At 35.8% G+C, this 28,000-nt stretch overlaps 1 protein-coding gene across 3 annotated transcripts; it reads right to left on the bottom strand.

The window, feature by feature from the left end:
* Positions 1 to 51: 51 nt before the first annotated feature.
* On the bottom strand, positions 52 to 27,889 carry LOC134235106 (uncharacterized). 3 transcript variants are annotated; one of them, XM_062717199.1, is made up of 16 exons: positions 27,753 to 27,889; positions 18,610 to 18,731; positions 18,274 to 18,451; positions 10,924 to 11,228; positions 9,521 to 10,707; positions 9,232 to 9,338; positions 8,597 to 8,666; positions 8,311 to 8,427; positions 7,744 to 8,094; positions 4,786 to 6,685; positions 4,299 to 4,441; positions 3,951 to 4,123; positions 3,502 to 3,622; positions 2,183 to 2,248; positions 1,327 to 1,425; positions 52 to 313 (listed from the first exon to the last, which is right to left on the bottom strand). In XM_062717199.1, the coding sequence occupies exons 2-16, from the start codon at positions 18,704 to 18,706 to the stop codon at positions 218 to 220; spliced, it is 5,010 nt and encodes a 1,669-aa protein (XP_062573183.1). In that variant the 5' UTR covers positions 18,707 to 18,731; positions 27,753 to 27,889; the 3' UTR covers positions 52 to 217. The 3 variants fall into 3 exon arrangements, with proteins under 3 accessions (XP_062573183.1, XP_062573182.1, XP_062573184.1); XM_062717198.1 differs by lacking the exon at positions 27,753 to 27,889 and adding an exon at positions 23,753 to 23,835; XM_062717200.1 differs by lacking the exon at positions 27,753 to 27,889 and adding an exon at positions 23,571 to 23,590.
* Positions 27,890 to 28,000: the final 111 nt, after the last annotated feature.

Raw genomic sequence — 28,000 nt, 5'->3', positions numbered from 1 at the left:
CCTGACGCACTTAAAATTCCCATCAAACCTACAATCTTCAATAACCAAGAATTTAAAGATTAATATTTATTTACTGATTTTATGAAATATTCATAACAAACTAAAATGTTCACTACTGAGGCTATTTTACATTATGTTTGATGCAGTATGTAAGGCACATCAGATTTTCCCACAGTCATATGTTTTAGATAACCACTTTAGGTCTAGTTAAAGAGTTTTATTTTCCAAGTTTAGGGAATTCCTCAGGAAACAACACCAATCTTCTACACGTGGGACAGGTCATTTCTCTGCCATAAACCCACTGTTTGATACACTGAAAGTAGAGTAAAAAGGTATATATTAATTTTGTAAAGAAACACACACAAGAATAGGGAAATTTAAGTTAAGTGCATGTACTTAATTCATAAATACATGTTTTGTAAGCACATATATTATCAAATATGAATAATTTTTTTTTATTTATACAAAATTTTATTCACATAAGTGAATGGAATTGGCCAGCAGGCAAAGCCGATTTTAGCCCTCTCCCTAATTATTATGAATAATTTGCATAAAACAATCTAAATTCCATCGATTACTGTCTTCATAAATATTATACTTCATTTTAGAAAGGTGTACAATTAATCTTAATTTCTTGAAACAGGGTTCGACATTAACGTTAGTCCTTTAGTCTCAGACTAATACATTTTTATTCGGACTAATAAAATTTGTGGCTATTAAATAAATCCGAACGGACTAGTAAGGTTTTCTGGGGGAGAAAAAAAGAATTTAATGATGTTCAATTCTATACAACTTTCACTGGAAAACCCCGTACATATTTTTAGCTTTCTAGTTTCTTGGCAGGAAGTTAGGTAATTCTGGGCTAATTAAGCACTTAATTTTAGGACTCACTGCTATGAAATTAAACATTTTGATGATCATGATTTAGTATGACACATAAAGAAAGATGTCGGACGTTTGAATGATGTAATCATATAGAAAAAAAAAAACGAATGAGATTGGGAATACGATCGTATTTCCTGATCGCGCAGTTTCAACGAATTTTGGTATGAAGTATTTCATGTAAATGCTTTGTTTATTTCAAAAAAGTATAAAAAGCACATTGCCATGTTAATTCAATTTACTTATTTATATTTTAGACGGACTCATAAAATTGCCCACGGACTAGTAAAAGTAAAGAGGCACTAGTCCGGCCTGACCAAAGCCTAAAAATGTTAGTGTCGAACCCTCTTGAAATTCAATTTATCTGGCAACCATGCAGTGCAATAAGTCATTCCAAAGAAAAGCTGTTCTCACAAATATATCAAATAGGACTAGTTAATATACCCCTGCATGGAAAACATGTCCACAATCCAGACTCTTGACTTCTTCAGAGCTGAGCCCATCATGACAGATAACACAAATATCCTCATCATCCTTTGGTGGCTGTTAAGTATAGCACAAACAATTCAATAAAAATTGTATCAAATTACATACATATCACACTAAAATGAATCTTACAAAATTTACTCCCACAATGACATGACCTATGGTTGTTCACAATAACTTTCTATAATATGCCTTGTAGTATAGATGGCTTTATTGAATGCTCTACTGTAAGTCAGTACTAGTAATTTGTTATCATAAAATAGGAACTCAGACCTGGCCTGGGGGCCATAAAACTTAGACGAGCTCACTTTTGATCTAAGTCTCACTTTTTCCAAAGGAATATATAGTGGAAAAGTGAGACTGAGATCGAAAGTGAGATCATTTAAGTTTTATGGCCCCCAGGCCTGAAGTATAATTTAAAATATCGACGGAAATTTGAAAACAGATTTTTTAAAGGTAGAAGTTATTTTCTAAAAGGAAACCAATATTTATTATAGGTTAATTTTCAGTCAAGTTGCAACTCAAATCAAGACACATCAGGCCTAGGGGTCATAAAACTTAGACGAGCTCACTTTTGATCTCAGTCTCACATTTCCACGATTTCTTCCTTTGGAAAAAGTGAGACTGAGCTCAAAAGTGAGCTCGTCTAAGTTTCATGGCCCCCAAGCCAGACCTGATTTTGGGAAAAGTACAAAATCCCAAAGGAGGATATTCATGCTCATCTATGCTAGTTCATGAGAAAATGATCTTTTTCTCTTATTGGCAAGGAAAGTTAAGGGAAAATACTTGGAAATTTAAATCTAATAATACTTACAGATTTTGGTTGAGTTCTCTGAAATGGCATGGAGAAGTCAGGATAACACTGGGTTACCATTTTGTTCTACAAAAAAAAAATCATGACATATCAATAAATTTTACACTGAGTCATCTTAATGAAGTTCTTCACACTGCTAACTAAAGAATTCTAATTCAATGTTGTGAAATGACCCGTCGAGTTTTCCTTTGAAGTCAAGCATACTGTAACTGCAATACAGAACACTTTTTGTGGGCGTTTCTTATGCAAATGAACAAAAACTGTACTTTTCAAAATATCAACGATACAGTACGGTTTATTTTTAGCGATGACGGAAAGCTGTATCCATATTCAGACAAAACAATCGTTCAATTCAAATGATAACACTGTCAGTAATTACTCAAAATTTGAGGTGATTTAATTAAGAATAAAATTTTACACCGTAAAGTTATGAGTTTCGGATTCAAAAAATTTAGAAAAGAGGAAGTGGGGCAGTTCAAAAACGATTACTTTGACCCCCCCCCCCCCCAAAATGGAAAATCGTTATTTCGGGTGGCAGGGGTAGGTTTATCAAGACACTGTGCATGAAATTGGTACTTTTTGATAAATTAAAAAGCGTATGTATATAAGTTTGGCAAAAATAATTAACAAAAACGAAGAAAGAAAAAAAATTAAAGTTGGATGGGATGGGGGCACTTGTGAGTACTGGATCTTCCTTTGGTTTCTCTACATTTTACATTAAAAAAACATGAAAGTAAAATAACCCTCCCCCTTCCTTTCATCTATTTATTTCCATTTTATATATGAAGACCGGTGGAGGACATTGTCGGACATTTCTCTCAGAATACGATATCCCTGAAGCATTTTTGTTTCAAAAATTTGATTCTTATACAATTTTTTTTGCATTAATTCATAGCTTAATTAAAAAAAAATGTCAGCAAGAGCTGAATAGAGAAAAAAAAAACCCTACCCAATCAAATCTAAATTATTTTTTTGGAAAACAAATTATATAATGCATCCCCAAAATAATTATTTTTTAAATAATAGTATATAGTTACCTGCACGTCCACCTCACTCGGCATTTCAGTTGCGAATGCTTAAAATGGGATACTAAATCAACTTTCTGCCAAAATCATCTGATTGGTTGAGAGATATTACCCAATATACGAATGTAAATTAGTGAGGTCATTTAAAGGTCATGTCACAAGTCATTTAGAATACTCGTTTCATACGTTTCATAGGAAACTCGTACTCTAAATATAACGTAGTTCAGTTAAAACTATCTGTCCTGTGATGTAAATCAAGAAATAAATAGTAAAGGACAAATCATCACTTCGTACCTTATTTTTCATGATCTGTGTGGCAAACACTCGGGCATGGGCCACGATGTCCTTAACTGATAATCCACTGAGCCCACCTCTCTGTTTCCTGACCGACGTTATCACACTTATCACCTCATCTCTGGAATCACACAAAACTTTGTCAACTCTTTTATTCTCTTAATTAACATCATTAAGGATTGCTACTTATTTCTTTTTTTCATTTTACACATTATCAAGTTGTATACCATAAAGATGCAACAAAATAAGGACCAGTGCCATAGAGTTGAAATATCTTTTTGAAAGGATTTATTATACAAAGTTTTAATTATCTGAGGATTTAATACTTTATTTAATTTGTTTATTTAAATATTTTATTTATTTAATTGTGCTATCCTGTCTAAATAAAAGAATTTATTATTATAAATATTGTGGAAAAGTTAAAAACTTCAAATATGATGGAACTTAACCTATTTAGTCCTGCAAAGATTTCTGAAAGTCGCTGAACAAGTTTCTCAAAATTGTTGGCTTTTTCACTTGGACACGTAGTTGACATTTTCTGTGGTAAATTCTTCAGGGGTGGATTCAATGGTTGTGGTGGTGGAAGCTGGTTCAGTTCTTTCTTCTTTCCTTTCTTGGTAACCTATGAGATATATTTAGTCTTATAAGTACTTTTAACATAATGTGACGATCTCCGAGGTCAATTTTCCAAAATGATTGTTTCTAACTTCAGAAGCATGTATAAATTTGTCAATTAAATCCAAAAAGCATCTAAAAATATTAAATTGATGAAAATGTTTAGAAAAACTTTAACTGACCTCAGTCCAGTTTTCTTTCTCTTCTTCGGTCATTTCACTGGACGGTGTTTGTCTTCCCGATCCTTTCTGGGCTCCTACAGATGTTGGGATGTCAGAGGTACAAGAGATCTGGTCCAACTGGTCTGCATTTTTACCAACTTCTACTGATAACAAAAATCAAGGGCTATTTTTAATTTTTAATTTTTTCAATAAATTGTTGCTCAAAAAATAATATGATATTGCTTTAGGAAAACTTCTTTTTTTTTGGTAGATATGTGGAAATTTTTAGCAAGATGCAAATTTAGCAATTTGTCGTTAAAACTGATATTTAATTTTTAATGACAAGTAATTTTAACAATTTTAAATGCTTACCAAAGAAACTGTTACAAATCAAACACTATTAATTTTTAGCGACATTCAATTTTAGCTCTCAGACCCTTGCCAAAATTAGATCCTGGCTAATAATTCTGCTTATAATGTATAACTCGGAGAACAATAATTGTCTTACCAGGCTTGTCCTTTTTCATCCAGTCTCTCAGTGACCCCTTCTCCATTGGTCTTCTCTTTGCGGTCCCTACACTGCCCAGTTTCTGCATCACATGCTGCTCTTGGCTGACTTCTACAGGGGGAGGGAGATCTTCTGTCTTCTTCACCAGAGGCTTCTGCCACTGATTGTACACATCGTGGGAGGACTTGGACTTCAGTTCAAACTGCTTCTCTTCTTCTTCATCATCATCTTCTATCTCGTCCAAGTTCAGAGTTTCAATTTTGGACTCCTCTTTTAATTCTGGTTTTACTGCACTATTTCTCCATGTGGAAAAACTGTCTACATGAGTTGTACACTTATCATGATTTAAACTTGCTGTTAGGTTTGAATTGCAAATTTTTGCCTCAAGCCCTTTTGATTTGTTCTGTTCTTGGTTTTGGTTGACATGCTTTTGAAGCTGGCCCCCACTGTCTCCCACACTATGAAAAGTGTCCTCCATCTTAGCTAATGGTTGTTTGGCATGGACAACACTTGAACTAGACTCAGTAAAGTTAGTAGGGTATGGTTTCATGTGGACCTCAGTATCTGAGGTGAATGGTTTTAAACTCAGTGGAGGTGGACAGGCCATCTGAGGATTCACTGTTGAAAGGTGTTGATCTACATAAGGTTTGGTTACTGAAGTTTCTACACTTGTCTGAATATTAGGTACACTGCAGGAGTTTCTGTTAGTGTTTTCAAACGGCAAATTTGAGGCTTTTGACAGAATGTTGGAATTAGAAATTGATTCCGCAGCAAGACCTGGTGGGGGTGCAACCCCAGGGTTAAGCTCCAGTGACATCTCCAATTCATTTTTCATGGCTGATTTAGTTAGTCCTACAGGTAATCCTGATCTTGAAGGCAACTGACGTGCAGTGATACCAGAGTTCTTGTAGGCACTTGGCTGTTTGGGAATGGCACCACTCGCTGTAGATGGAACAGAGATTCCTACAGCTTTATCTGCTAATGGTAATGACTTTGATGACTGAACACAGCTGGTGGTATCTTTAAGTTCATCCCTAGGGAGGCTTTCAACAGAGCTTCTCTTTTCCTGTTCTGGTGTTGTAAATTCAGACTTCACATTAGGAAGCATCTCTGTAGCTCCAACATTTCCCCCTGATAACATACAGGCCTGCAACACCATGGTCTGCTGAAGACTGATGGAATTCAACATGGCTGGATCTTTAGCAAAATCTGGATATACCTGAGCAATCTGTGCTTTAACTGCCTCAAAGAGAATTGGGTCAACAGTAACGCCCTGTTTTAACATATTTTGGTGCAAGACATTAGCATTCACTGCCTCAGAATTCAACTCTAAACCTGCTGAAAGTTGAATATTCTCTGCTAAAGATGTCTTCTCTGGGGCTATCAAGTTCTGTACACTTTGACTTTCAGACAGTGGCTGGGGAATATTGTTGCTTTGGTCATTTTTTTGATCCTCCAATTGAACGGGAATGTTCAAATCGTGTCCATTAACAGCTTTTCTTTCAGTGAAAGAAACTTTACCAAGATCACTTGATCCATCCTGAGAAATGCTGTTGTTTGCCTGATCTTGAACAGTTTGTGCTGTCTGTACTGGAATCTCCATCTGTAAAGCATGACTAGATTGCTGTATAATGTCTTCTTTAGCATTAGTAGGTAAAGAAATGGCACTTGTTTTCCCAGTACAAACACTTGTGGGATCCAAACTTGAAGGTTCGAGTTCACTGTTTTCAAAATGCATCTGCTTAGAATTCTTTATTTCAGAATGTTCAAAGCTGGTCCTTGTTGGGGTTGCATAATCCCCATATTTTTCAAGTCCTTGAGGCACAGACTTTTCCCACTCTTGCTGCAAATACTTTGCCACTTGCTCATTTGAAGACAAATGTCCTTGGTCCTCTGTGACCTATTTGTAAAACTTATTTATATTACTCAAGAAAGTAAATTATTGGGGGGGGGGGGAAAAATAAACAAAAGAAAAGATATTAATAGAATCAAGCAAAACTAGATTTTCTGAATCACTATGCCCCCGATGGTAACACAATTCTGGAGTGGGACATCACAGTTGAACATTTCTGTACCAATGGAAAAGTCTTGTCATAATAAACAGTCATGTCAAATATTAAAGCCCTATCCTGGACAATGCAAAAGTTATGGGCTAGGTTAAAGATGACAACAAACAGAGACAGACAAGACAAAAACAATAAACCCCCAGGATCTTTCCATTAGGGGGCATAAAATTTGATCCTTTATTGTAGCCCCAACCCCTGGGGTTAAGATTGAAATTTTTATTATGTAATGAAGTACTTAAGGATGCTTCCATATTTAAATATAATCAATGATGAGTTGGTTGATCATGCGAGGAAGATTTTCAACAGATTTTTCCTATATATTCCTATGTAAAACTTTGAACACCAAGTGTAGTCACATCCTATTCCTGGGGATCATGATTTGAGCAAACTTGATAATACACTACCTAAGGATGATTCCACATTATCCACAAGTTTCACATTTTCAGCATGGTGGTTCTTGAGAAGAAGATATTAAGAAATTGCCATCTGAACAAAATTGAATACTGTATACAGGGAAATTTTCGCTCCCGTTTTATTTTCGCCCCTTCGCCCTACTCTCATTTGGGCGAATTTAAAACGGGGCGAATTCAAAGAATAAAGTATAATTTCTTAAATAATTTCTTAAACAAAACTATGATTGTTTGCAAATGTGAAAGGGCGAAAATAAGACGGGGCGAAAATAAGACGGGGCGAAAATAACCCTGTATACAGTACTCGTCATCCAAAGATACTCTGTGGCAAGGTTGATTAAACTGGCTCTGTTCTTCTTGAGGATAAGATGTAAATGTGAAATGCTTGCAGATTGATGGAAAGACATGCGGATACCAGACAAAATGTGATCAGAAAAGCTCACTTGAGCCTCTGGCTCTTCTTTTCAAGCGCTTGTAATTACCCTTGTGACTGCATCTTCTACACTGCTTAATTTCTCCTGAGGTTCCACCTGATCTATTTCTGGTTTTTCCCCTTCCCCTCCAACCTTGACATCTAAAGGTTTATCCTGCATGTGACCCTTTCCTCCAGACTTGCTTTTCTTCTGCTTGGATTTGCCTTTGGATTTTTTCTTCAGGATTTGACTTTCACTCAGTGATTTAACAGGACTGGTTATTTCTTCTTCCTCCTCCTCAGGTTGACCTTTGACCTCCTCCAGAATCCTCCCAGGTCGATGTGTATTCACCACAGTTGTTTTCCTTGCAGTGGAGAGACGGTTCAGGTAGAGAGCTGCACTTGCGAGACTTTTAAGTTTCTGAATAATGATAAATGACAACAAAACAAGTGTATTTCATTTTTGATTGCAGTAATCTAAATTTCAATTTGAAATTCCCAGTAGTTTTTGGTAGGTAGAACTAGTTTCTGGGTGACCAAAACTGGGGCGTTTAGAAATCATAAAAAATAGATATATGCAAGTTTGTTTTTTTTGCAAAAGAAAATTTAAACACAGAAAACCAATTGTAATATTTACCTTTTTATTCATCATCCGGCTAGGTTGATTGTGAACTGGAAAACTGACTTCAAAACAGGGCACTTCTGACAGAATTTCACCTGAATCTAGTTTCTTTTGCATGGCTTCTATTTCCTCCTATTGAAATTTTTATAGTAATGTAGCAAATGCTTAACTTTCATTTTATAATCATAATCACTTGAGCATGTTTTGTAATACAAGCAATTTTAATAGTTTACAATTATTCTTTTAAAAAAATTGTAAATGAATTAAGAGATAAATATTATCCTTACTACAGTGTACATACAGAGAGATTCAGGATGTTCCCCTTCAGAGCTGTGATCTGTTTATCTATTTGTTCTTCCATGTCTATTTCTCTAAATAAATATACAATTCCTTAGAATGCATCAACCAACAGAAATCAAAACATTAGCTTACCAGCTAACAAGTTCTGATAGACACCTGCACTCCTTATATCCCTACCCAAAACTGCAGGGTTTACATTTACTATACAGGTAGAAAGCAGTTCAAACATGTGCGGCATCATGCTTTTTAACCAAACATCTTCCTCTAGATCAAAAAAGCAAAAATAGAATTCTCTATCTTACTCTATTTCAAAATATTTTGTCAAAATATTTTGTCAAAGTCAAAGATTTTTCCTATATATTTCTATGTAAAACTTTGATTCCCTAGATGATTCCTACAAAGAAATTACAATACTGTAGAAGTACTTTTTTTCCGCGTGGTATTAATTTATGCCATGAACGCGGTCACAAATTTTCCGCGGAAATTTGTCCAAGCGTACTTAATATACATGTAAGTTATTTAGGGACAGTTTAAGAAATCCGCGTAATTTTTTACCTGCGGATTAAACAGAAATTGAGATTCCACAGAAATATGACACCGTGGAAAAAAATACGTGTAAAGTATTTTTTATCTTACTGTAGATCAAAATAGGTTGTCAAAGTCTCCTTGCTCTTTTCCAGGCTTGTCACTTGTCTTTCCATTTCATCTAAACACACCTTCCCTCTCAGCAATAACAATTCCCTCTAGAAATGAAAAACATAATTTACAAGATCACTTTGATATTGATCTTTAGCCTTTTTTTTTTTTTTTAAATACATGTAAAAAAAAAATTTACGTGAGTTTCCACTTTGAAATTTGATATTTGGCCTTGGTTGTTTTTCTTTTTTAATGCATAAAAAATGTATATATTTGATATATATTATACCTGAGTTTCCAAAACCTTGGTCCGAAGTTCATTCATAGGAATAATGATTGTATCATCCTCTTCTAGTTCAAACGTCTCTGTGGTGTTCACGCCCACTTCCCTGGAATCACACGTGGCTGTTTCTACACTCTGGTCCTTAACTTTGACTCTGCTAGTGTTACAGGAGGCATCAACTACAGGATCCACCCAGGTCTGACAGGAGGCATTTTTAGAGTAATGGCCGTGACTCAGTTTGTGTATGTGCTGAGCTGGATTAAAGGAATAGCTATTTGGTTCTGTGTTCGACGACACAGAATTGACTAGAGACATGCTAAGAGGTTGACTAACTCTAGCAGCTGGGTTGAACTCCGGAGATACAGGGTTTAAGGAGGACTGAGTTCTCTCTTTGGGTGTAAATTCTGGGGATCCTGGATCTAGTACAGTTCTGAGAAGTTTGGAAGCCACAACACTGGGTAGCTTGGCTGATTTATTGATGCTAACACTTTGTCCGTTCGTCTGTTTATCACTTCCATATCTGGCCTGCCAAGAGTACAACTTCTTTTTACTCTCTCCAATTTCCTTCCCTTCCATCTCCTTTTCCAGTTCACTAACTGCCATAACAATGGCATCATTTACAAGTCTCTTAGCTATTTCATCTATACTTTCAGTTTGATCTTCTTTCACAGAACTGGACTCGCTATGCAAATCTTGTTGATCCTTTTCTACCTCCTTTTCTAAGTTTTCAGTTGAAGCATGATCTTTCCCACTTTTTATACTGTCTTCTTCAGAATCATTCTCTAAGTTCTCACTGTTTGTAGACATATATGATAGAACAGAATCATTCCTCTTCAAGTCCCAAGTTGAATCCCTTTTCTCATCACCCAGTAACTCCTTCCCTGCATTGCAATGATCACTAATTACCAAGTCTATATTTTCCTCAATCTCTCTTATCTCCTCAGAATTCTGAAAAATAGTCCCATTAGTGAGAGTCTTTTGTAAGCTAGAGGGTATGTTCAGGTCAGGTTTATTTTGAGTGAGGTTAGGACCACTGTCTGATTTACTAACACTCGTTGTCATCTTCATTTTCTGGTCTTTGTCTTGGGTTTTCAGAAACTGTTCCACGGTACTGCTGATTTCGATTCCATACAAAGATGCTTTTGCTTTGAATTTGTCCTCCGCAGATTGTGGTGGAGAAGGCGTTCTTGAAGCTAAAAAATAAACGGATCATTAATGCAGTGTTTCCTTTAACTTTTTTTTTATATTTTGTAGTTAAATAGAGATTGGTCCATAAAACATAAATACCCAGATGAAATGATGGAAGAAGGAAATGACACACACTATATGCCCAGGTCATATTCATGGTAGAACATGAAAAAGATGGAAGTGTGTGTATTGAGGGGTGGGGGAAGGAAAACAAAATGTACCTTGATATGCATACGATCCACACAATGAAGGAAAGCTTGTTTGATTTGCTAGAGGTTTAAGTGACTCTAGGTGTGGAGTTTTTATAGGTCCCGTCCCCAGGGGAGAAGTTGTAGATCTGTAAGATCCAGGAGGGGTTGCTGTTGGCTTGGGGTAATCTCCTGACATGTCTGGTGAATTCAGTAGCATCCCTGGGTTGACTGGTGAAGATTTAGAGGTTCCAGGTAAGTATGTATTAGCTGTAGATGATGGAGGAAGGCCCACTGACTGAATTAAGGATTGTCCTGTTACAGTTGGAACTGAAAATCTACAAAAAATGCAAAGAAATATGATTGCTCAACACATTTCAGTGATTGGGATAAGCACGCGCCCTGCGCCATAGTCGCATTAAATTTTAAAATGTCACATTAAAATTAAAAACGCTGCGCCATCGTGGCGCATATAATGCACTGCATACTTTTAAACTTTGAGCTTTCCCCCAAGCGCTTGTAGTCCCATAACAATCGCTGTAAATTTACGCTTGAAATAAAAACAGTGTTTTATATCGTTCAGTTAAAGCGTTCTTAAGACTTTCTTTTCTCCAGTATCTAATCAAACAGTTACGTGTTTTCTGATTGGCTAACGTGCATGAAATAAATTGGTGTCAGGAGTGCAGCATGCTGCCTAAGAAAATACCTCGTACCGATAAAGGACAGACTTTTCTTAATTTTCACAATCCTGACAAATCGCTACAAAATGACTCGGAAGAAGTATAACATGCTGACAGAACGAATGGAGATAAATCTGACGGTAAGACTGATGATGTAGTCTCGGAGGAAAAACCAAAACGAAAATTGAACATAAATTGGAGGGAAGCAGTATAGATCTAAACCAGGCTTTAAATCAACAAAAAATAAAGAATTGAAATTAAATTGCAGTGTTTATTTATTTTCTGACACTTGTGAATACAAATATACTAATTTTGTATCTACTCGTCTCGTATCCTGTTTTCGACCGTATTGTATTTTCGACCTATTTTTCCCAATCTGATCCCCGTTCCGATTCCGATCCCGATCGGTAGAATATTATTTTCGGTTGCTACTCTTGGAAAAATACCTTTTAAGCACAACTGTAGTGAAAATACCCAAAATAATTAATTCAACGGATTTTCCCCGATGGTTTTAGTCCGATGTCAGAAATTCTAGTCTTTTTACTAATGCACATATTATCTGTTGATTAATCAAAGCCGTAATCGGTTAATTACAAAGATTTTTTTGATGAAATTTTTCTGAAAGAAAATTAAGATCACTGTCAAAGAGACGCATGAATATTGAAATGAATGGGTGGATCAAACAATTTTTTTTCTACCTTAAATATGAGCACTTTCTTACAGATTTTTACTGAAAAATGCAACGTAATTTCATTGATTTTTTTTTTAAATGCACAGCTACTGACAGATGGATTCAACCAACGAATAAATGTATTTGCAACCAAAATATGCAACATGTTCAGTGTTTTTTTGAAGGACAGACAATCGTATTTTTATTGTTTGGAATATCCAATGGATATTTATAGCCAATATTGCTTGGGCGTTGATACTATATTTAGGTCGAAAACACAAGACGCTATTATTTTTGTAAGGAAAACTGTACCCTCTCCATATTATGGCATATAAATAAAATAAACACAAAACTGCAATTTGGGTTATATCATTTTATTTATAGACACATATGCTAACATTTTAAGCCCATATTTTCTCAGGTTCTTCAAAGTTTGTGGTAAATTAATAAATAACATCTAAATAGGTCGAAAATACAATACACCAGGATATTAATGTCGTCATTCAATAATTTGACAATTTCAATTAAGTAAAGTCAACTGAAATTCAAACAGCAAGTAATCAATTGCAAGTTTGTAACTAGGAAATGTCCCATTAACAAGAGGCCCAGGGGCCACAGCGCTCACCTGAGCACATCGGGCTTGAATTTACTACCCCACCCTTCCAGGCGTTCATCATTTGAACAAACTAGAATCTACACCACCTATGATTCCATATAAATATCACTAATCATGGCTTTGAAGTACTTGAAAAGAAGATTTTAAAAGGTTTCCCTATTTACCCCTATGTAAAACTTGGGTCGGCCATTTTGGCCCCACCCTATCCCCAGGGCCGGGGGTCATGATTTGAACAAACTTGAATCTACACTACCTGAGGATGATTCCACATGAGTTTCATCTTTCCTGGCCCAGTGGTAATTGAGAAGGATTTTTAAAGATATTTCCTATATATTCCTATGTAAAACTTCGGTTGGCCATTTTGGCCTCACCCTTGCCCTGGGGGTCATGATTTGAACAAATTTGAATCTACACTACCTGAGGATGCTTCCACATGAGTTTCATCTTTCCTGGCCCACTGGTTCTGGAGAAGAAGATTTTTAAAGATTTTTCCTATATATTCCTATGTAAAACTTGGGTCGGTCATTTAGGACCCATCCTAGCCCTGGGGGTCATGATTTGAACAAACTTGAATCTACACTACCTGAGGATGATTCCACATGAGTTTCATCTTTCCTGGCCCACTGGTTCTGGAGAAGAAGATTTTCAAAGATTTTTCCTATATATTCCTATGTAAAACTTGGGTCGGCCATTTTGGCCCCACCCTAGCCCCTGGGGTCATGGTTTGAACAAACTTGAATCTACACTACCTGAGGATGCTTCCACATGAGTTTCATCTTTCCTGGCCCACTGGTTCTGGAGAAGAAGATTTTTAAAGATTTTTCCTATATATTCCTATGTAAAACTTGGGTCGGCCATTTTGGCCCCACCCTTGCCCCGGGGGTCATGATTTGAACAAACTTGAATCTACACTACCTGAGGATGCTTCCACATCAGTTTCATCTTTCCTGGCCCACTGGTTCTGGAGAAGAAGATTTTCAAAGATTTTTCCTATATATTCCTATGTAAAACTTGGCTCGGCCATTTTGGCCCCACCCTTGCCCCGGGGGTCATGGTTTGAACAAACTTGAATCTACACTACCTGAGGATGATTCCACATGAGTTTCATCTTTCCTGGCCCAGCGGTTCTGGAGAAGAAGATTTTTTAAAAATGCCATTAATTTTTAACAAATTCATGATTATCTCCCCTTGGAAAAGGGCGTGGCCCTTCATTTAAACAAACTTGAATCCCCTTTACCCAAGGATACTTTGTAGCAAGTTTGGTTGAAAATGGCCCAGTGGTTCTTGAGAAGAAGATGAAAATGTGAAAAGTTTACGACGACGACATCGACAACAACGACTACAACGACAACGACAGACAACGGACAAATTTTGATCAGAAAAGCTCACTTGAGCCTTCGGCTCAGGTGAGCTAAAAAGTCTGTTTGGCGCATTGAATTTTGAAATGTCACATTGACACTGATTTGGGGTGCGCCATTGTCACATTTACTCCCTAGCTTATCCCAATCACTGCATTTTCTTCAAAGCTAAAAGAATTTTACATACCATATAAGTGTTTTGTATCATAGGAAGAAACAAGCTGTGTTTTTTAGCCCTAGCACCAATCTTTCAGAAAATGTGGTTAAGGTTATAAAGTAGGTCAAACTACTCTGAAGTTAAAAGATCAACTATGTTGGTAACCTCCCCCCCCCCCCACCCCTAAAGGTCCTATTACAAAAATACACATTAGAAGTATGACAGCTATTTCCCCAGAAAAAAGCAGTGTGCTTGCCAATAAAATGTTAAAATAAAATGTTTTCCCTACCTACCTACCCTATTTTTTCTTAGGTTTGATTAGGAAACACAGTATTTATTTATCTTGGCCTGACAGGGCTCTCACACCACTTTTTGGGACTTGGGCTGGGGCTGTTCAAATTGGGAAAATTATCGTCATTTTGGGAAAAGTTGGATAACCAACATTCATTAAAAAGTTAAAAACAAATCCTCAAATTAATTTTGCTTTTCTAGCATTTTGTCATCAATTTAACAAACAGTTGAACAGAACAAACATGGCTACGTAGGCTATTTATGAAAGTACGTTAGCTTTGACATGTTACCATCTTAGAGTGTTGATACTACGGTTATCTGTCTTTCTGATTGACAGTCGCTAGTCACATAGTCCCGAATTTCCTCGATCACAAGGACAACTTTGCTTACCAATTCAGCGTGAGACTGAACATGCCGCAGCGTGGGTATGTTTCTAGATGCATGCAGCTTACTGATCGATGTTTAAATGAAATGTCTATTTTTGAAACCAAAATGATGTTTTTATCGAAACTACATGACAAGATACTCTGCATTCTAAGGGTGAAACGTTTACTGAATTTTGTACAAATTTGGATATTTATGGCTACTGTCGAATTTAATAATCAATTCTTTCACTTTAATATAAATATGAGTTGTTATTACAAATTTATTGTTGGTCATTGTGATTTAAGAGTTTGAGGCGCATTAAACTCGTTCACTTTCGACCTCGTTACCCAACTGCTTGGTTTGTTTGGATACCGGACGTAGAAAAAAATAATTGTAAAGATGGATCTTTTAATCTCGAAAAAAGTATAACAAGACCTGCTGACTGTATTGAAACTTTTCAAAGACTCGTGAAAAATGTATTATATTTATTTAATCAAAATATATCAAGTTTTATATTTCAAGTGTCGTAAAACATCGATATTATTAGCAACTCGTTTAATTATGTTAGCCCGTATCGGGTCTTAGATATTTTTTATTCAATATGTTTCCGGTTTAGATTGTTGCTTATCAAAATGGTCAAAGACGGTGTTTCTTTTGTAAATTATGAAATAAAACAATTTGTTTGTGTTAAACTTTATTTCTGATAGACATTGAGAATGACCTTCGTGTAAACGTTTACTCAAACTGTAAACGTTTAGAGCATATAATCGAAACGTCGCCGTTTACACGTGTAATCGTTTCGCCCTTACTGCATTCATAGTTAGTACACATTTTTGTAAAAACAATAACCTGGTTCCCTGAACCAGTTTACAAATGCATTTGGCGCTAACTAATAAAATAGTCTTACAGTTTCACTTTCATTTGCAAGTGTGTTTTGTTTGGGTTTTTTGGCGATTATGTTTCATGGACTTTTATTTTTTAATTAATATTTTGCTATGGAAATTGGGAAATTTACACCTTTCTTTTGGGAAAAAAGTACCTTTATTGCATTGGGAACGGGGCTGAATATCGGCCACAGATTTAGAGAATTGAGAGCCCTGCCTGATCATCATTTTCAGACAATTTCTATGACATATTGTTTCAGACAATTTCTGGCAAAAAAAAAATAGATAATCAAAGATTACGAACCTCACCTCGACGAATATTATCAGTGTAAGTAATGCAAATCTCACATCATATTTTCTTAATATTTAGTATTTATCCCAACAACAATATTCTTGCAAGTTGTGTTTAACCCCTTACATTTCTACACCTGAAGAAAAACAAGAATAGTGTAAACAAATATTCATAACTTTGTTAATACTGCAAATATCAAGGACTTCAAGTTCATTGGGAATGATCTGTTCCCAAAACTTTAACATACTGCATGGTCTCTTGTATGGAAAATATAGGTCTGATCCAGCATCCGAAGCAAGTCTGGTAGTGTCCATCCCTAGCTGCATCATCCATGCAAGTTTGGTTCAGGTAGGGCTTATAGTTACTTGGGAATGAAAATATACATCAGATCCAGCATCCGAAGCAAGTCTGGCAGTGTCCATCCCTAGCTGCATCATCCATGCAAGTTTGGTTCAGGTAGGGCTTATAGTTACTTGGGAATGAAAATATAGGTCAGATCCAGCATCCGAAGCAAGTCTGGTAGTGTCCATCCCTTGATGCATCATCCATGCAAGTTTGGTTCAGGTAGGGCTTATAGTTCCTTGGGAGTGGACCTGCTCCAAAAACTTTAACCTGGAAAATGTAGGTCACATCCAGCATCCGAAGCAAGTCTGGTAGTGTCCATCCCTAGATGCATCATCTGTACAAGTTTGGTCCAAATAGGGCTTATAGTTTCTTGAGAATGGACCTGTTCCAAAAACTTTAACCTGGTCATATATCTGGAAAATGTAGGTCAGATCCAGCATCCGAAGCAAGTCTGGTAGTGTCCATCCCTAGATGAATCATTTGTGCAAGTTTGGTCCGGGTAGGGCTTATAGTTCCTTGGGAATGGACCTGCTCCAAAAACTTTAACCTGGTCACTCATCTGGAAAATGTAGGTCAGATCCAGCATCCGACACAAGTCTGGTAGTGTCCATCCCTAGATGAATCATTTGTGCAAGTTTGGTCCGGGTAGGGCTTATAGTTCCTTGGGAATGGACCTGCTCCAAAAACTTTAACCTGGTCACTCATCTGGAAAATGTAGGTCAGATCCAGCATCCGAAGCAAGTCTGGTAGTGTCCAACCCTAAATGCATCATCCATGCAAGCTTGGTCTGGGTAAGCCTTATAGTTCCTTAGGAATGGACCTGCTCCAAAAACTTTAACCTGGTCACTCATCTAGAAAATGTAGGTCAGATCCAGCATCCGAAGCAAGTCTGGTAGTGTACATCCCTAGATGCATCATCCATGCAAGTTTGGTTCAGGTAGGGCTTATAGTTCCTTGGGAATGGACTTGCTCCTAACCTGGTATGCCAAGGCTAACGCCGATGCCAACGCCCGGGATATAGCATAAGCTCATCTCCACTTCGTCGAGGTGAGCTAAAAAGTCATTTTTTTTTACCATCAACGTTTTCTCCCATCAAGGAATTTTTCCTTCACAAGTCTGCAGATTTAAGAAAATGTTGAGTGTATACCAAAAGTTGGCACCCTTACACTTGATTAAGAAAGATGTATATGGTTAAATTTAATCAAAATTTTTAAAAAATATTTTTGAAAAGAAGGTTTCTTTAGGATTCTTGATTTAAATAACCTAGAATCAATGCCTGCATGTCAAGATAACTAGCCTGGTGGTCTTGATCTTCTGAAGAATTTTCTGAATAACATTTCCTTGTCGAAATTTGTGTCCCTACCCATGCCCAGGGGGTCATGATTCATTTTAAAATGAATCAACATTAAGGATTTAAGGACACTGTAATTTGACTTTTGTCAAATGGTTTTTAATAATATTTTTAACTAAACACACCTTATTTTCTATAGATATTTTTTATTACACCCCTTTAGAGAAAGGATGTGACTCCCTATTTTAAGAAATTTGAATACCCTCCACCCTCAAAAAATAAATGATTCAAAATGGTTCTGAAATAAAAAACATAAATGTTAAAAGGTAATGATAACAGATTGTAGATGACCTTTGATCAGAAAAGCTCAAGGCTTAATTAAGAGTATAACATAGCGGCATTGTGGTAATACTGTAAAACATTTGGTACTGACCTAGGATATATGGTTGAAGCTTCTGGATATCTAGGTCCCACTGTTGGTGTCACTACATTTGGGGGAGGTCTGGACACTGGATTAAGAGCTGAGGAACCCGGGATCCGAGTGTAGGGCTGAGCATGGTAAGCTGGGAACTTGTTTTCTTCTTGGTACGGATTTATTCCCACTGGCACTCCTGCTAGATAAAACATATATATGCATTGAAAGTGAATTATTTTACTTCTATAAAGATGGAATATTGTATTAAGACATAACAAGGGGTTGAAGAGGGAGGGGTCAATTACCTCCTGATCCCTTCCCTTTTCCACTTCTTTCATTAAAATCTTACATTACCTGAATTATATTGGACATACGGCAAAGTTGATTGGGTGTAATACTTAGTATATCCATCCCCTATCTGGTAGGGATACACTGGTATATTGTGGTTCATTTCTGCTAATTAATTTTCTTCATTGCTGAAACAGAGAAGAAAACATATTGAGATTTGATGGGAAATCAAAAAAAAGAACTTCTGAATTATACAGTCCAGTCCAATAAGAAAATTCGTAATATTACGAACAAGAGGCCCATGGGCCACATTGCTCACCTGAGAAGCTTTGACCATTCTGTTCTTTACCAGATTTCCCCCTTGTAATACATAATGCATCCCCACCCTACCCCACTGATCATAATCTAGACATTTTGAAATCTACACTACCCCAGGATCCTTCCATATGCACATAAGTTTCAGCTTCCCTGGCCCAGTGGTTCTTGAGAAGAAGATTTTCAAAGATTTTTCCTATATATTTCTATGTAAAACTTTTGTCGGCCATTGTGGCCCCGCCCTTCCCCAGGGGGTCATGATTTGAATAATTTAGAATCTACACTATACCAGGATGCTTTCACATAAGTTTTAGCTTTTCTGGCCCAGTGGTTCTTGAGAAGAAGATTTTTAAAAATTTTTCCTATATATTTCTATGTAAAACTTGGATTCCCTATTGTGGCCCCACCCTACCCCCGGGGGTCATGATTTTAACAATTTAATATCTACACTACCCAAGGATGCTTCCACATAAGTTTCAGCTTTTCTGGTCCAGTGGTTCTTGAGAAGAAGATTTTCAAAGATTTTTCCTATATATTTCTATGTAAAATTTTGATTCCCAGTTGTGGCCCCTCCCTTTCCCCGGGGGTCAAGATTTTTACAATTTTGAATCTACACTCCCCCAAGATGCTTCCACATAAGTTTCAGCTTTTCTGGTCCAGTGGTTCTTGAGAAGAAGATTTTCAAAGATTTTTCCTATATATTTCTATGTAAAATTTTGATTCCCTATTGTGGCCCCGCCCTTCCCCAGGGGGTCATGATTTTAACAATTTAGAATCTACACTATACCAGGATGCTTTCACATACGTTTTAGCCTTTCTGGCCCAGTGGTTCTTGAGACGAAGATTTTCAAAGATTTTTCCTATATATTTCTATGTAAAACTTTGATTCCCCATTGTGGCACCGCTCTTCCCCCTGGGGTCATGATTTTTACAATTTATAATCTACACTACCTCAGAATGCTTCCACATAAGTTTCAGCTTTCCTGGCCCAGTGGTTCTTGAGAAGATGATTTTCAAAGATTTTTCCTATATATTTCTATGTAAAACTTTGATTCCCCATTGTGGCCCCGCCCTTCCCCAGGGGGTCATTATTTGAACAATTTAGAGTCTACACTATACCAGGATGCTTTCACATAAGTTTCAGCTTTTCTGGCCCAGTGGTTCTTTAGAAGATTTTTTAATGACCCCACCCTATTTTTGTCTTTTCTTGATTATCTCCCCTTGTGAGGGGACTTGGCCCTTTATTTCAATAATTTAAATTCCCCTTCACCTAAGAATGCTTTGTACCAAGTTTGGTCAAAATTGGCCAAGTGGTTCATGAGAAGAAGTGAAAATGTGAAAAGTTTACAGACGGACGGACGGACGACGGACAAAATGTGATCAGAAAAGCTCACTTGAGCCTTCTGCTCAGGTGAGCTAAAAAACGTAAGATTATGAAAAAGCGTAATATTACAAGTTATCGTAATATAAAACTTATATTACAATTTTTCGTAATGTAGTTAAATTACGAATAAGTAAGAGACTATATTACGAGTTTTCGTAATCCAAGACAAATTCAAGCATTGCAAGAAATTGAGTGGCGGGTAGCAAAGAATGACGTAATATTGCACGAACAAGTTATGAGACGAAGGTGTGATTTTTATAGATAAAAAAGTAGGGACTTCGGGTGATATAGACCAATGCGACATGCTTACGAATATTTTTACTGGAAAATTGGTCTTATCCTTGTTCCTATAAAAGAACAATAAAAGAAATTGTCCACTCACCCATCGCTGGCGGTACTTTCTTCTTGAATTTTCATGCTTTCTGATAATATAGCAGTAGCCGTGGAATCTGATATATTACTGAGACATATTTTGCTACCCACCACTCAGTTTCTTGCAATGCTTGAATTTGTCTTGGATTACAAAACTCGTAATATAGTCTCTTAAGACAACATTACGAAAAATTGTAATATAAGTTTTATATTACAATTGCAAGAAATTGAGTGGCGGGATAATGAAGTAGCTTGTTTCTTAGTTTTTAATTGTTTACACAGACTTGTTGAAATCTGTCAGTCCTGTTTGCAAGGCCGGTAAAAATTTGTCTGGACTGATAACTTTTGAGAAAACATCAGTCCAGGTGACCGTTTGAAAAAAATCGAGCGTGAGGCTAAGGGTGAAACGTTTACTGAATTTTGTAAACGTTTAAACGAGTAGCAGTAAACGAAACGGTACCGTTTAAACGGGAGAATTTTATATGTTGAATTTTTATTGCTACTTACTCATAAAACACTAATTTTATAAACCATTCTTTCACTATAATGTAAGTATGAGTTGTCATTACTGTTTATTTGTTGGTTTTTGTGACGAAAGACGAAGGTGTGATTTATAAAAATATAATACGATAACATATTGAGGGTTCCCGAATTTTCTCTATATTCAACATTATACCGAAAAAGTGATACTTTTTATTTTCTTATCAATAAAAAGCAACAACAAAGGTTATTTATTTTAGAACATATTCTTGGAAAAATAAAATAATACATCGCTAGTTTTCACTACTCAGAAATTGGAATGAAATATGTTAGAACATATTGGTTTCTAGATAGTTTTATTTAATATTTATTTACGTTTCCGGTATCGATTATAACAAAAAAAAAATGTTTGTAACAGACACAGGGTGTGTTTTCTTTAGTAAATATGAAATAAAACAACTTGTTTTGAAAATTTCCATTTATATTAACCTTCATGTAAACATTTACTCAATTTGTAAACGTTTAAGTCAAATTGTCAATTTTTAATACCCATCGCTGGCTCGGTAAAAGTGTAAATAAATATGAACAAGTAAACATTGTAAACTCTTGAATTTTGATAGGAGGTTTACCCGTTAGTGTATTTCTGTTGTAACAACGATGAGCACTTCGTGCCCGATGAAATTTAATATAACATCGTTTATGTTCAATTTATTCATCAGATAAACACAAGAAATAAAATCATAAGTCAGGGCTCTCACACCACTTTTTGGGACTGGGGCCGGGGCCGTTCAAATTGGGAAAATTATCATCATTTTGGGAAAAGTTGGATGACCAACATTCATGACAAAATACTCAAATTTTGCTTTTCTAGAATTTTGTCATCAATTTAACTCTGGTTTTGAATAAACAGTTAAACAGTTCAAACATGGTTACGTAGGCTACTTATAAACATGATGAAAGTACATTAGCTTTGTCATAACTATCTTTGAAAGTTGATAATTGCGGTTATTTGTCTTTCTGAGTGACAGTCGCTAGTCACATAGTCCCGAATTTTCTCTATCACATGGACATCATTGCTTACCAATAGAGGCTGAACATGCACAAGCGTGGGTATGACTTTCTAGGTGTAGCTTACTAATGTTTAAATGAAATGTCTATTTTTGATACCAAAATGATGAATTTGTCGATTTTCACAAAACTCGCACTTATATTACACATTTTTTTTAGTAAAAACTCTTAACAATGCATTTAGCGCAAAGTAATTTATAATCATACATAAAACTTGTGTGTTTCACTTTCATTTGCAAGTGTGTTTTGTTTAGGGCTTTTATGCAATTAAGTTTCATGGAATTTTTTTAATTAATATTTTGCTGTGGAAATTGGGAAATTTACACCTTTCTTTTGGGAAAAAGGTACCTTTTTTGCATTTTCGGCCCCAGATAATCTTAAGTTGTTCACAGATTTTTTGTTTCAAAAATTAATCTGCTCCGTATATTGGAATGTAACTCTTTGTTGCGTTTGGCGTCCAGGTATCAGTCGTACAGTTTAACTTGAACTTGATCAAGTTCGCCTAACAGAGCGGATTTACGGTTTTAGTACACTTTTCGAACATAGATTTTCTAGTATTATGGGACGGTATTTTGTAGTTTGGTGCAATGATGGACATCAGTTTTTTAAAGCCTTTGCCTTCAACCATTTGTATTGGCAGGTAATCAAACACAACCATATCAACAATCGCGGGGCAATATCATCTGTCTCTTTTCCCGAGAATTTTTAAAAGACTTCTCGCAGAATTAACAAGGTTGTCAAATTTATTAAATCATAATAGACCTTAAACGATGTTCAGTGAAAACAAATAATTAAAGTTAATCAAAAATAAGGGTAGAAGACAGCCAAAGGTGAGAAAAGCCAGGTTACAGGTGCTTGGTCACGAAATTACTGTATAAACACTGCCACGGGCGATAACGGTCATTTAGAGGAGTAGGAAACCCTAATTACTGTATGTACAAGTGCAATGAGTATTTTAAAACAGATTGTTTAATGCATTAATAAATAAGCTAAGAAATAAAAAATAACTTTTGAGAAAACATCAGTCCAGGTGACCGTTTGAAAAAAATCGCCGTTTACACGTGTAATCGTTTCGCCCTTACGTGAGGCACATTTTATGAAGGTCATTTGATGCATTTGGCCACAAAATGCAAGTAAAGCAGAAATTAGGTATAAATATAGCTGCTTTGGGTAGGTTTCAATACATACGTAGCAATTAATAGCTACGTAGGTAGAAATAGTCTTTGGACTGGACCTGTTTAGTCACCCTCTTTCACCCTCCACACCATGTGCTAGCTGCAACCAATTTTACAAAATAACAATTATAGAACAGAAAGAACAATTTTAACTTACCCCTTTGGACATCAATTATTCACTTACATTTAGTTTGGTGTTGTTTGACTTGTTTGCAATACCGCATTGTCCTTACCTTACTCAAAAAGTAACCAGCTGGGCTGTCACCCACTGCGAGTGACAGAGTAATTGGCCCAATTGTTCAAGTTTTCTAGTAGGCCTACTTTAGCAAAAACACAATAACTGGACAAGATAACATGCTTTGCAAGTGCATAAGCTATAACAACAGTATTATCCATCAAATTTTCAAATTCTTACTCAGAGCAGGTGTCTTTTGGTTTCTTCCAACCACATGTCAATTGTTGAATATGGCGCTAACGAAGTTCATCAAGCGGATGCACTTTCTAGAAATATAGTTCTCTAAAAAACCTCATAACATCTCAATTGTTATTAATCTTTTCTGATGACAAACATAGTTGTTTTATAGCTTTTTAATTCTTTACTCTATTTAATTTTGATACGATAGTAAATACACAGCTTTGTTGTATCAGTATTACTCCGCGGCAGAGTTGTTTATCAACATTCCCGCCATATTTCAGAATAATGTCAAACAGAACCGTATGAGCGACACGTATGCCAGTGGGTCAGCGACCGCATTAAAAGTTCAGAATTACTCTATTTGACAATGGACATTACAGATATGTAAGTTGGAACATCTATTATGACGATATCACCTGTTGGAGGGTTCATACATAGACCATGAAAAAACAAGAGGCTCATGGGCCACATCGCTCACTACGGGGTGTATTACCATATATGTTGATTTAAATCAGTATCCAAACTTTTCCTACTAGTGTTGGGTGTGATCTACCTTCAGAAAGGAAGCCTTCTGCTGTTGCGTATCCAGGAATCAAGGGGGGGGGCACCAGGTTAGGGGCCCACAGAAACGCACAAAAAAAATTTATTAAATCTTATGTATACATGTATTTTGAGACCCAGGCCCCCTTCTCAATCCGCCAGTGGTCTTCAAATTTTAACTAAATTGCAATATAAAACGTGTAATATATATACCAAAATGTTCTTGATACTTAATTAATTGGACTGAAACCAAAAGCAACAGAAGCAAAGTGAATTGTAGATCAATCCCTGAATTGCAAGCATGGAAAGTCTCTTGACACCATGCAATAAGGGGACAACTCTACATTTAACACAGTTATAAATTGTATCGCTTCCTTGTAGGGAGGGCCATAATTGCTAAATAAAGTTTTATATAGGAATATATACTAAGGGAAAATATTTTTAAAATCTTGTCAAGAATTGAAATCCAAGATTGATCAGATCTAAAGGAAAGCATCCTCAGTTAGATTTTAAAGACTAGTTTTTCAAATAATGACCATTGGGGGTTGGGTAGAGCTTCAATGGGCGATCAGAGTTTAATTGACACATAAGAAATGAAAAGGAAAATCTTTTTAATTGACACATAAGAAACATAAAGGAAAATCATTTTTTTTTCAAATCAGTACATGTAATTTCAAGATTGATTGATCCATCAATCACCTGTTGGATCACATAAATGTAATTCTTAGCCTGTGGGGTTGAGCTCAAATAAATTGTATCATTAAAATACCATCAAAGTGTTCAAATTAAGGAAGATCCCTGAAGACAATAATTAACATAATAATTAAGAAGCTGTAGCATTCTGGAGCTCAAGTAGTGTAGATTTAATTGCAAGTGTGTTCAAACCATGCTCCCATATTTATTGGCGCAAACACTTAACTTTTCATTTACTTTTTCCTAGCCAAAATATTAATGCTCAAATGAGTGATGCGGCCTAATTTAAAGGCCTCTTGTTATTTTGATTCAATTACGCAAATGGCAAACTAACTATAGTCCTCGATCTGCGTCTCCATACACAAAAGTACAAATGAACTCTGGTGGAAGTTAGCACAGAATTGTTCATAACATTCAGTTTATATTGTGCCAAGACTAAGTTTGTGAAAAATTTATAATGAAAGCCAGAAATAAAAAAAATAAAAAATGTTTAATTCTGCAGAAGTTTGTTGATTAGTTTTACTTGCTAATTTTGCAGTGAATCCTCTAGCTCAACTATAAGTTTTGATTTTCTCTCCCATTTGGTGAGTATTTTCCTGTACGTATTTTCCAGCGATTTTTTTCCACCCTTTGGGAAAGGGTCCGGTACCGGTTCAATTGGGAAAAATAACATCGAAGAAAAACAAAGGAGAATTTTCTCTTAGTTATGCAAATGCAACGTATATTGCGTTTATTCCCACTTTACCTATTACTGCTTGTTTTAAAGAATAAACAACAAGTACTTATTGTTTTTTATATCAACATCCCTTGTTTTCACATTTTCATGCTTTCAATTTGTCAAAATGAATGACACTACGCTGTCTGAACCACTGGTCCCGCCAAATTACCACTTTCTCTACTTTCGATTTAAGCGGAAGTAAAGCAATTAGTCAACTTGTACAATGTTTCATTTAACAAGAAATATGATGTCATCGTAATCTTTCGGTTCACAGTTGAATTGGGAATTTTTAGACACAGAATTGGAAAAATTAACGGTTTTTCGCATTGGGAATGGTGCCGTTTATCGGTACCAGTTATATAAGGAAAAAAACACTGTTTTCTACCCCTGGTTACAGCGATTTTTTTCTACCAATTGGGAAAGGGTCCTGGCCGGTACTGGTTCAATATTGGGAAAAATAACATCGAAGAAGAACAAAAGAGAATTTTCGCTCATTAAATCAAATGATACATATTTTGGGTGTATTCCAACTTAATTACCTATCTCTCTGTGTTTTAAAGAATGAGCAGCAAGTACTTATTGTTTTTTATATCAATGTTCCATGTTTTCACATTTTCATGCTTTCATTTTGTCAAAATTTATGACATTATGCTGTCCTCACCACAGGTCCCACCAAATTACAACTTTCTCTACTTTTGATTTATGCAGGAGTGAAACAATTGGTCAACTTGTACAATGTTTCTTTTAAAAAAGAAATATGATGTCATGGTAGTTTGTTGCTTCACAGTTGCACTGGGAATTTTTAGTCACAAATTTAAAAATTAATTTGGCATTGGGAATGGTACCGTTTATCGGTACCAGTTATATAAGGAAAAAAATGCTGGGCTATAATTTATGCAAAGCCAACCTGATACAATCAATTGATCTGAATAGACCAAAATTACCTGTTGGATCACATAAATGTAATTCTCAGTGTGTGGGGTTGAGCTAAAATGAAATGTATCAGACATAGTCTATCATTAAAATACCATCAATGTTGTTCAAAGGAAGATCCAGTGATCACAAATAATAAAAGTGGGACTGTAGTTATAACAGACAGACTAGGAGGGGATTACAGTAAACCCATAGTCCCCCCCCCCCATCTTACCAGTAAGAGACTAATAAAACCAAATAACTTATTTCTCATATCCAGTTTTCATTTTATACGTATAGTAAGATGAAATATTAATTCTGGACAGCTAGTGCAATAAAATAAAGCACCAGTCTATGCATCGTCTCAAGCCACGTACGGTCCGGAGTCCACATCTAGCTCTCTCCAAAATGGGAGAGGATCGTGCATTTTGGCCGTGGTTTGTGATGATGCAGTCTAATGTGACATTGACAATTATCTTAACTAGCTTTTTACATAAACTAATGCTATATGCAGGTTGTTCAAGTCCAATATTAATATGTCATAATAAATTGTATTAGTTCTACCAGTTTAGTGTGTATTTTAGTTCATTTTATAAGTAATATTTGATGCTGCAGCTGACAACATGCAAAAGTACTCAAATTACAAATTGAAATGATAAATATGTTTGTTGATTATATAATGTAAAAATATATAGCTAGGAAATCCACTCCTTACCCAATAATGATAACTTTACTTATGATAATCATGATAACAATTAATAAATTAATTATTAAATTAATTAACAATTCATTATTTTATTAATTAAAATCAAAATTCCAGTCAATGTGTAATATACCAAATTATGGTAATTAATTAATCTGTGATATTTTATTTACTTATTGTTCTATGGTTAATCAAGCCATCTTACCAGTAAGAGACTAATAAAACCAAATAACTTATTTCTCATATCCAGTTTTCATTTTATACGTATAGTAAGATGAAATATTAATTCTGGACAGCTAGTGCAAAATCATGAAAACAAGTTCAATATTTCCAAAACAATCTAAGCCTACAATCTCTGTAAAGTAAAATGAAGTAGTTATCGGTTATTATGTTCTAAGGTAAGCTGACTGTGGATAACATATGCAATATCTTACAGAACTGGCTCTGTTTATATAGCTCTTGCTCGCATTTCAGGCTGACTTTATATGGAGTGCCTCTTCCCTCAAGCTAACATCCCACTGAGCTGAGACGGGGCTATATCATCAACATGTGGCCGACCATTCCATTAGTGCTGAGGGAGGAATAGGTTGCAAGTAAAATGGTTAAATGTTTGGGGTAAATTTGTTGAATTTTTAAAATAAACTTATTTTTGGCATCGATTTAATTCTTAAAAAAATGTACC

Source organism: Saccostrea cucullata, unplaced genomic scaffold, assembly GCF_032062105.1.
Source record: "Saccostrea cucullata isolate Sc308-1 unplaced genomic scaffold, CSIRO_AGI_Scuc_v1 ctg1201, whole genome shotgun sequence".
Taxonomy (NCBI): Eukaryota; Metazoa; Mollusca; class Bivalvia; order Ostreida; family Ostreidae; genus Saccostrea; species Saccostrea cuccullata.
Note: the sequence above shows the minus strand (reverse complement) of the source record. Positions and strands in the feature narration are given on the sequence as shown.

Bases quoted from the DNA above. Each gene is read 5' to 3' on its own strand.
- LOC134235106 (XM_062717199.1), bottom strand. From the start codon at position 18,706: ATGAACCACAATATACCAGTGTATCCCTACCAGATAGGGGATGGATAT. The intron at 11,229-18,273 runs GTCAGTACCAAA...CATTTTTTGTAG, and splicing joins GCTTCAACCATATATCCTAG to ATTTTCAGTTCCAACTGTAA. The intron at 4,442-4,785 runs GTAAGACAATTA...TTTTGTTATCAG, and splicing joins GATGAAAAAGGACAAGCCTG to TAGAAGTTGGTAAAAATGCA.